General features: G+C 48.5%; 1 protein-coding gene across 1 annotated transcript; it reads left to right on the top strand.

Annotated features, from left to right (window-relative positions):
• HEY2 (hes related family bHLH transcription factor with YRPW motif 2) lies at nucleotides 1-10760 on the top strand. Its single transcript, XM_021392133.1, has 5 exons — nucleotides 1-296; nucleotides 1403-1481; nucleotides 1586-1669; nucleotides 4069-4150; nucleotides 8592-10760. Exons 1-5 carry the CDS (start codon nucleotides 214-216, stop codon nucleotides 9272-9274), a joined length of 1011 nt encoding a protein of 336 aa, XP_021247808.1. The 5' UTR covers nucleotides 1-213; the 3' UTR covers nucleotides 9275-10760.

The raw sequence follows: 10760 nt of genomic DNA, 5'->3' as shown, positions 1-10760 counted from the left end.
CCCTCCCTCCCGTCCTCCCGACGGGGCGGGCCTGGCCGGGGGCGGGCCGGCGCGCTTGAGGCTGTGCCGCGGCGTGGGAAAGCGCCTCAGAGAGTGTTCGCTCTGCTGGCGGTGCGCTGTGTGCCGAGCCGAGCCGAGCCGAGCTGTGCCGTGCCGGAGCCCCCGCCCGGATTTATTTCTCTCTGCCCCACGCCGGCTGCGGGCTGCGCCGCGATGAAGCGACCTTGCGAGGAAACTACCTCAGAGAGCGACATGGACGAGACCATCGATGTGGGCAGTGAGAACAACTACTGCGGGTAAGCGGAACCCCCCCCGAGGCGGACGCCGAGGACCAAAACCCCGGGGACCAAAACCCTGTATTCCGAAACGCCAGCATCCCGAAACCCGGGGATGTGGGCTGCCCCGGGATCCCCGGCCCCGCTCGGAGCCCGCAGCTCTCTGGGACCCCCCGCGCCGGCCGGGGCTCGGGGCAGTGTGGGGTCGGGGGGCTTGCGGGAGCCGCCCGGCAGCCCCACCTGACGCGCTCTGTGCAGTCAGATCTGTTCGCGAAATCGCTCCCGATCGGGGCCGAGCAACCGAAATGAATCGGCGCCAGTAGGAAATGACCCGTGGGTCCGGTGGTTGGATGGGAGCCGCAGCAAATCCCTGATGGAGATGGGCTCGGGGGGAGCCGGGGGGGAGGGGGCGGGGGGAACTGTGCAGGGACAACTCGAGTCTGAGGGCCGATGTGAGCAGCACAGTGGCACAGGCACCGGGCCCTGGCATGTCCCCATCTCTGGGTGAATGCCTGTCAAACAGCAAGCGCATGTTTTGCCCACTCGTGATGAGGTTGAAACCATTCCGTAGCTGTGGGCAGTGCAGTTTTAAAAGCGGATTGTAAAAGCACTGTGCTGGTGGTGCTGGAGGAGGCAGCAGGTGTCGGCAGGGCGCTGACCTCCTGCACGAGTGCCCACTGACCACGGAGGTGACAGGAATGACAAATCCTGGCTGGGCCTGTGACACGGCGTACATGTGCTGCTGCTAGCATAGAGGCATGGAATCATTATGGTTGGAAAAGGCCTCTGTGGTCATCTAGTCCAACCATCATGTGTAGGTGGTCCGTGTTCTTTCCTTTGGACGCAGTTCTACAGACTGTATTTACAGGCATGATTTTATATGCAGTGAAGATGAAATCTGCGTTGGACAGTGAACTGTCTTCAGAGAGGACCTTTCAGGAGGTTCTGGCAATTCACAGAGCAGTCCGCTTGGCTGGAGCAATCCAAAACAAAATGTCTCTTTGAAAACCCAGTGTGTCCTAAGCAACATGAGAGGGGACTATGAGTACTCAATACGGTGACCTAAGTTGTCTTCAGTGAGCAGTGTCACGTTGTGCAACACCTGATGTACTTTTGTCATTTCCCAGGCAAAGCCATAGTTCTGTGCTTCGACCAAATTCCCCAACCACAACATCTCAGATTATGGCCAGAAAGAAAAGAAGAGGGGTACGTGTCCTTTCGTTCTTTTTCCACGTGACAATTTGCGTGCGTGCTATGATTTTGCCCTTCAACAATTGTGTAAACTTACTGTGTTTTGTTTTTGGGAATAGATTATAGAGAAAAGGCGCCGGGATCGTATAAATAACAGTTTATCTGAGCTGAGGCGGCTGGTGCCAACTGCTTTTGAAAAACAAGTAAGCCCTTTTTTTTTTCATCCTGTATCTCATCTGGCAATATCGGTTCTCTTGCAGAGCTTATTAAAATAATCCTGTATGTGTCCTGATCTGGCACAAAGCTGGCATCTCAGTGAAGTGCTTTGTTGTGGCAAAACTATTAGGAACATAATTCATCATAAAGCCGAAAAACATTTCCATTCTTTGGCTTGTTTTTCCCTTAAGGGTAACAGTGGTCATGTTGCCTCTGTTCTTTCGATGAATTCCAGTGGTGGTTTTGTTAAAAAAGTGCTTTACTCCACAGTAAAAACAAAACAAAACAAAACAAAAAAAAACCAACAAAACAACCCCCCAAACCTATGTGTCAATTAGTCATTGGTATAAATCTTGAATCTCTTTTGCCCTGTCTTTACGGAAACTTTCATTTTAATCTATAATTTCAGTTGCAACGTAATCAATACGGTTTCCTAAGAAGCGAGCAAGCTGCCCGGATCAGTCAGATTTTAAAGTGGCTGCGTAGAAGCAGTGTACTGGGGCTGGGAACAGGCCCAGCAGTGAGATGTGGGGGAGGCAGTGGTACTTTCAAAGGCTTTTGGTGAGCTGTGCTCGATGGGAAGGCTGCGAGGGTCCAGCTGACTGCGGGGATCCTGGGTTCAGCTCCTGGCTGGGAAATTACAGAGCAAAAGCTTCAAGTAACATCAGTGCTGCAAGAAGTGTGTTTTGTTTCTGCTGCTCAAGTTGTTTAGTTACTTTTCCATATCTTGAATTTACTTTTTTTTTTTTTTTGTCTCTTGGTTCAATATTTAACAGCATTTCTATTTTATCAAATGTATTTGAAGATGCATGGATATGTGCAGATGACACTGGGTCTCACTCAGAGGCACCAACTGAGCGTGCAGTTCCCAACTTTCTCATAACTGAAAATAAAAAATAGAAAGTAAACCCTGAGAGCAGGCCTACGGGTGCTGAACTGCTGGGGCAGCTGGGGGTGGCCAGCACCCCGTTGTACAAGGCCCGATACGTGAACAAGAAGCCAATGAAAAAGAAATTTTACGTATCGCAATCACAGTAAGAGCATCACTTGTGTCACCTGCGGTGTGCTTCTGTACCTGCTGGCTGTAGCTGAGCCGTTCCGTAGGCTGTGGCACAGTGGAGCCGCAGAGGTATTTTCAGCTAGATAAACAGAGGCAAGAGACAACAGTTGTTTGTCCCATTTTATTGTTTACTTCTCGAAACCCACAAACATTATAAAACAAGTCCTACAGAGCCTTTGGAAGAGACCCAGCAGCGTGAAGTTTTTAGCTATTAGTCACTCGCCCGGAGACGGCCTGTGCTGTTTCTACGGAAAAGATGAAGTCTGAGCAAAGTGCAGGATGCAGTTGCGTGGAAAATGTAGAATTTAATAAAAAAATCACCCGCGCACCAAAATTCATACTAAGGAATGCTGAAAGCAATAATTGAATTACATTAAAAAAAAAAAAAAAGATAGGGGTAAAAATAAGCGTGTGATGTATTTTGTTCAGTCCCCCATTTTCCTGCAATATGCCAAAGACAAAGTCTTCCCAGGAGACTGGGAAGCAGGCACGGGTGGGAACAGAGGGCAGGTTTGGCTTGCAGGATGCTGTCTGCCGGCAGCCAAAGTTTGTGCAGCTCTGATTTTAGTTGATGTTGAGGGATGGTCTGGGATAGTGTTCGCATGGAAAATTCAGCCATCTGGGCACGTTCCAGGTGTTTGAGGGAACTGGTTTTATCTATAGATTAATGTATTAATACTGCCTTTGGACTTGAATCCTATAACACTGTGAGCCATCCTCAGTGACAGGAAAGAGTCTCACTGCTGGAGGAGCTCTTTTGTTTTCACGGTGTTTGGCTGCATGTCCCTGCAAACTCGGCTTCGCAGTAACTTAAAAAACTGTGGGCTGAGCGATTGTTTCTGCTGTGGAGAATGAGAATAGAATATTCAACAGCCAAATGACATGTCAAAAATTAATAGGCTTCTAAGGAAGAAGGATACTTTTCGGTGTGTGTCCATAGGGACACCTACTGGTAAGAGCAGCAAAAAAGGCTGCAGCAGGATCTTCATCACCAGCTCAGCAGACCTGTCCCAGTGGGTTTCCAGTTGTTTTTTGGGTCGGTTGCTTACAGAGGATGTGCTGAAAGTGAGACCCTTCTCTTATTTCATGAAGGCATCATCTCTGCCCCAACCTCAAAGCCAGAGTTACACTGAGCCGTAGCCTTAATAAAGCCAGGTTGTGCTGCTGGTGCTTGTGTCCCTAGGAAGGAGACGGCAGTAGTCATTAGGCAATGTCTGGGATGCAGATGCTCACAAAAGAATTAAGCTGAGAATGTCCTAATGATAGGGGAAATTGAAACTGTAAGGCTGAGCTCAGTTTTATTTACATGAATCTCTTATCTCGAAGGGATCTGCCAAATTAGAAAAAGCGGAAATACTGCAAATGACAGTGGACCATCTGAAGATGCTTCAAGCAACCGGAGGTAAAGGTAAGGAGAAGATGGTTTCTTTTCTGCTATTGGGGAAATCTCAGCAGAAAGTGCTTTGACAGTCTGTGATAGGCGTTTCCAGATTAAAGGAGTGGAAATCAATGCTAATGGCAGGATTGAACTCGTGGGAAAGAACTACTGGGACAAAAGAAGCACTTGACCCTGGGCTTGTGTTTGCTTTCATAACACTGTGGGAGTAAAGGCTTCATTCACAGGCAGCCCAGTCAGAGATTTGTTTGGGGTTTCCAAAGAGCACTGAAATCTGCAGAGGGAGACAAAACAAATACCCAAACACCAAACATAAACAGGAGGTTTGTGGCAACAATTGTGTAGCACAAAACCAATGTTAAAACTCATTATACAGCAGCTATACCAAAGGAAGTGGAGGGAGAGAAGCTTTCATTATTGTGGATGTATTTCCTTTGTTCTGGAAAGACTCATAAATGCAAGGTTAGACTGCCCCATCCACCAGAACAAAATCCAGCCTGCTATAGGGAGCTCTAGGTATCAGATAAGACTGCAGACTGATAGCAGCACTATCTGAGCTTCTATTTGCATGCTGTATGTGTTTGTCAGAGGTCAGGGTGGTTCCTCCGTATCCAGAGCCTGCGTGACACAGGGGCAGTGCGCTCGACCCGTTCAGTCGCCTGCTGCCATGAGCCGAGCGTGCCCTGCTTGTGCGAGCTGACAGCGCCGAGGCTGGAGGCCAAACGATGTCAACCACCCACGAGGTGTTCTCTATAGTCACGAGGTTGCAACTTATTTGGAGCAAAGAACTTGCTTGCCTTCCATAAGGACTGTCCCACGTCCTGTGCCCTTAACCGTGATTATAGTTGAAATTGCTGTAATGTAGACCAGCCCATTTTTCATTGACCCATTGTGATATAAAGGTACAGGCTAGAAAAGAGACTGCTGCTGAGAGTGTAATCACTTCCTTTTTATTAAACTCAAATGTTTTTAGCCCGTGAGAGAATTTCTGCATCTCTCTGTACTTTGCAGTGATTACAGGGCTCAACTTAAAATCAGCGCGTGCGTAACAACAAATGGCTATGGGAAAGCCTGCTGGAGGCTGCTGTTCTGTTATTTGTTAAAATTCACACCAAGCTGACATACATATTTTATAGGTGTTAAGAGGCCTTTGTTAGTAGTACATCTAAGCTTAACATTTACTGGTAGCTCATTTCATCAGAAGTGAAAGGGATTTTATCACCTTTCATATAACAGATATGCTTCTTGGTATCTCAGGCAAATGTGCAAAATTTAATCTAAGAAGATACTAATTTTATATCACTATATGTGGGAGAAATGTTCTGTAAAGATCTCTATTTGGGAAAGTAGTGCTCTTGAAAGTTATGAAACGCCCAAATTTTTTCTGCTTGTGCAACTTGAATTCAGATCGTCTCATTTGTCTGCGTGGTGGTGCAGTCTTTAATTGCATAGTTGCCTACTGGTTTTCTGCAAAGTCTGTTTCGCTTTGTGCCCAGAGCATGCAAGGCTAAGAAGCCAAGGGCGGTGGTTGCTGCTTCGTTGCATCCTTCCCGTGCAATGCGTAGCCCAGTTATCCCAGCCTGTCTCCCACATTGTGCTGCAACATTCCTCATAAATGCTGCAGCAGCTCCCACCTCTCCAGAATCTGTATCAGTAGTGGTAAGGCCACTGTTTAGAGAGATTTAACAGGGATCCTCCTTCCCCTGCCTCCTCACCCCCCAAAAAAACATTGTTGGGGATTATTTTTTAAGTGGGTCAGATCGAGTGGCTGGCTGATAGGGCAGGATGAGGTGCTGGGGACTGGAGCTGCTGGGCACAGAGCAAGGAGTGTCAGGGTGTGGGGCGAGGTGATGCCCGCTCAAGCCCACTGCCACGAGTGGTCAACCAGAGCTACCTTCGAGGCCCTTAGGAGCCCTCCTTGCTACTCCAGGGCCAGAGGTTTGTGGCGCATCAGTATAATACCCAGCTATTTCACAAACGCTGCGACTTAATCTTCTCCTTCTGACCCAGAGATAAGAGTAATCTCACTGGATGGATTAACAAACTTTAAGAAAAAAGGTCTACGAGTTAGTGCTGGGCAAAGTTTAAGCCTGCGTTTCCTGCTTGCTTAATGTTTTACTTTGAAACATAACTAACAGCTTTAAATATCATTTCCTAAGGTATTTTAAAGTCTGATATTTGTTTTATTTGCACGTGTAGTCATTCCCACTTCATAACTCATTTCTGGAGCCAGAAACTTTGTTGGGTCTGCAAAAAGATACGTCCCATCATTTCATCTATGGGCAGAAGTTATTATTAGAGGAGAGAGAAATGTGTCCCAGTGCCCTTACACTGTGTTGTGCCCTCTGTTGAGGGCTGGGGACAGCTTCTTTTCCTCCTTGTGGCCCACCAACTGAGGATGCATGGGGTTGGAAAGGCCAGGGTAGTATTGGTGGCTTCTCGGATTTAGTGTCACAGTAAATCCAATGTGGGCACAGCAGGAAAAGGGCTGACATGGCTTCAGCCTTTTGGAGCCACTCGGCAGATAGGGAAGCAGGCAGGGAGGAAGGCAAAGCAAGGAGGCTACTGCTTTTCCAGCCCTGCGTATACTCCATATTTCCCGATGCAGGTGTGGGCAATGGTCACATAGTCGTGTCAAATTATTATCTGGCCTGGGGCCAGCGCTTTTTGCTGACAGGGCAAGCAAGCAAAGGGAAAGAGCTGTTAGCCAGCAGCAAGTAGCTGGCTGGGACCTTGGTGTGGTTTTATTGCAGCTTCAGTGCAAATTGAGCTTGGGTGACTGACACCTGGGTCGGTGTAGACAGAGCTGTTAGTGGCCGTGCCCTGTCACCCAAGCACCTGGAGCTCAGTTCCCATGTGGGCTGGTGTCCTCAATTCTGTTTCTTGGCCACCTCACAGGAGACTGTCAGGGAGCCAGCACAGACAGGGCTTTTGGATTGCTCATCACAGAGCCAGCTCAGGCACAGACGGAGCTGGGAACAGCCGTGTCCTCCACATCTGCATTCCAGAGACCTAGAGGGAGGCCTTGAGGCTTCTCATGTGGAGGCAGTCCTCAAGCCAATCTGCTGGCCTCCAGTCAGGGGCCCAGCTCTCTCACTGCTGCCAGCCTGCCTGGTTTTAGTCAGAAGTTCCCTCAAATCGCTGTGATTTCACAGATTGGATGCGGCAGAGGGGTCTGTGCTTCCTGACAGAACTCCCCGACGTGTTGTACTCACCAAGCTGCTAGCTGGAGAGGGTGTTTTGTACAGTGTCAAGTGGGCAAGGTGTCCTGTATGAAAAGCACCATTGTAAATTGGTGTGAGGTGGTATATAGCATGTAGGGGATTTCATAGAGATTTCATAGATTTGGGGAGATATGTGTAATTGTGCCTGAGCTCATTCTACGATGTGGACGCACAGCAACAGAAAGTGAAAGCAGCCATCTAAGCTGCTCGATTTTTTCAGGAAGACCTCAGTTATTTCATGCCAAACTGTGCAAGGCCTGGTGTAGATATTGCTGCTGGAATCCCCCATAATAAGGGCGCTTGATCTACCTATACTAATGAACATCATAATCATACATACCTTAAAAAAGTTTTTGCAGAAAAACCACTATGCCAACTTGAGACTACCTCTAAACTAAAGTGGATTTGGTTTTTGTAGCTGAAGAGCTGCAGGTTAACCACTAGATTTGATACTAAACCCTTTTAGAAAGGGAATATCTTTTCATGTGCATTTAATAAAACTGTTTTTTTTTCCAAATGTTTTTTTGTCCCAAGCCTGTGGAGCTCCAGTTGCTGTTTGCTGAAATGCCTCATGGGCTATATGACTGTCAGTCTTCCATCTCCAAATTAGCAATGGCATTGCATAAAACATTTTCTTAGTAAAGCTTTTTATTGTGTGTGTGCAGAGTCATGACAAGATGTTTTTAGTTTGTAGTTAAATAGCACCGTATGCCACATCGTCCTAATGACTCTGGGAAGTAGATGAGCCCTCAGCAGCAGTTACAACAACTGTCTCACAGTGTCAAGCAATAGCTCAAGTGCATTGCTGTGAATGCTAGCATGGGGAAAGCAGAGGCAACAGAGTGCGTGCGAGCTGCCTGGTCCCCTGCTGTCTCTTTGTGCATAGAAATGTGTCCCTCACACACGCGCAGGAGTAACACCATAACACCACACTGTAGAGGCTTCCTGAAGTATTGCAGGAGCGGCATCGCGTATCTTTTCAAGAGTCACGAGTACTTATGGTCTTAATTCTTTTTATTTATATAGTGTGCAAAAACAACTGTAGCCTATTGCATTACAGGATGGTCACACAAATCACTTACAGACCAGAGAACACACTTTTCTCATTGCAAATCTTAACCCGTAAGTGTCAGACCAGCAGCTGAGGGAGGGTGGGGTTGGCCGTGTTGCCTGATGTCAGCCAGGAGGTTGGCCTAGCACTCAGCATGCCTTTCGTTCACCCCTCGCAGGTTATTTTGATGCTCACTCACTGGCCATGGATTTCATGAGCATTGGCTTCCGGGAGTGCTTGACTGAAGTTGCGAGGTACCTGACATCCGTGGAAGGCCTCGACACCTCTGACCCGCTGCGTGTCAGACTGGTGTCCCATCTGAGCACCTGCGCCTCTCAGCGGGAAGCGGCTGCCATGACATCCTCCATGGCCCACCACCACCACCACCCGCTGCACCCGCACCACTGGGCAGCCGCCTTCCACCATCTCCCGGCCGCCCTGCTGCAGCCCAATGGACTCCACGCCCCGGAGGCCGCTCCATGCAGACTGTCCTCAGAGGTGCCTCCCCACGGCTCTGCACTGCTCACCGCCACCTTCGCCCACACCGACGCCGCCCTCAGGGTCCCCTCAGCGGGAAGCGTCGCTCCCTGCGTCCCCCCGCTCTCTACCTCTCTCCTCTCCCTCTCAGCCACTGTTCATGCCGCAGCCGCCGCCGCCACGGCAGCGGCCCAGAGCTTCCCCCTCTCCTTCACCAGCACCTTCCCCATGCTCCCCCCAAGTGCAGCTGCCGCTGCGGTGGCGGCAGCTACAGCCATCACCCCACCATTGGCCGTGTCCGCCTCATCCAGCCCCCAGCAGGCTGGCAGCGGGGCAAGCGGCAAGCCCTACCGGCCTTGGGGGACGGAGGTCGGAGCCTTCTAAGTACCCCCCTCTCCTTCCCCGCCCGGCTCCCTCTTCTCTCTCCGCACACACACACACATACACACACACAAGGCTCCTGTGACCTCGCTGAGGGCCAAGGGCCACTGTCACCCGGGGCCTAGCAGCCAGCCCGGCCGCTGCCCTTGCTGCAGGCACTGGAGGGGACACGGGAAGCCTGTTCCTCCCGGCGGGTGTGCTCAGGCCACCTTGAGGCAATGGCTTTCAGAAGCGTCGCCACTGCGCTGGCATGTGGATGTTTCCCAGGAGATACATAGGCACTAGGGCTAACAGTTCTCTGGCTGTACAGCCACACTTGGCAGAGAGGTGAGGGACCATCCCCATCAGGTCTCCTGGGGCTCAAAAAAGAATTTGACTTTCCTAAGTGCCTGACATTTAAACGACAATAATAATAATAAAAAACAAAAGAAATAAAATTTATATATACGTGTGTTCTGCTAAAACCAATAACATTGCACAGGTATGGGAGTGATCTGGGAGAGAGGGGCAGTCCTGCGTGCAGCTTCAGGGCAGTGATATTCTTCCAGGAAAGAGTGTGCTCTTTAAGCGGTCAGGTTCGTTTAGCCAAAAGGCTGCTGAGAAACAACGTCCCATTTGACAGGCCTGGTACTTGCTTACTTAGTCGCCTTCCTTTGTACAGACTTGCCAAATTGTGACATCTAGCACAGCCCTGGTAAAAGTGATTATCTTATCAGTGCTTGGATTAATGAACGTTTCATCAGTGCCTGTGAGCCTTGAGGCACCCTTTTTTATGGCTTAACTATGGTGCTAGCTTGTATCTGCACAAACAGTAGGTTGTCATGCACCCAGAAGTAACCACCTGCTGACAGCGTGCACGCTTCCGTGGGATTGGCTCATGCCAATACAAGAAATTTGGCGTTGTGAGAGCTGAATTTAACTTATTTAGCTGCGTTCAGACGTTTACTTTTAGCCAACTCTGTGCAAGATCCCTCTTCTTTGCGCTATCGACTTCTGGGATAACAATCGCTCTGGGTATGAATGAAGTGATGGTAGGGACAATTTTAAATTGGCTGTTAGCATGCCAACGTTGTAATGTGGGTTTGATTCCAAACCAAAATGAATGTATTAAAGGGGATGGCAGTAAGTTATTTTGTCAATACCCAGACTAGTGCTGCATAAGATGTTTTGCTTTCATTTTTTATTACGGTGACTTAAAATAACCTAAATATTTTAATACATCAAGTCAAAAACTAGAGATTTTATGTAAAAAAAAAAAGTAAAAATAAAACACAGCATGTATTATTATGCACTTGATTTCTCTGCTGTGTGGAGAAAGCAGTAAGCGTTGAGAATGTTAAACATTACGCAAAATATACTTTAAAATATTTGTTTTAAAAATACTGTACCTAGTTGGTCTTTTATGCATTACTTTGTTAACCTTTTTTCTATGCAAAAGTCTTTACGTATCACTAATTAAACGAAGTCCTTTTTGACTGCGTTTTATGGA

The sequence above is a fragment of the Numida meleagris genome, chromosome 3 (assembly GCF_002078875.1).
Source record: "Numida meleagris isolate 19003 breed g44 Domestic line chromosome 3, NumMel1.0, whole genome shotgun sequence".
In the NCBI taxonomy this organism is placed as follows: domain Eukaryota; kingdom Metazoa; phylum Chordata; class Aves; order Galliformes; family Numididae; genus Numida; species Numida meleagris.
Note: the sequence above shows the minus strand (reverse complement) of the source record. Positions and strands in the feature narration are given on the sequence as shown.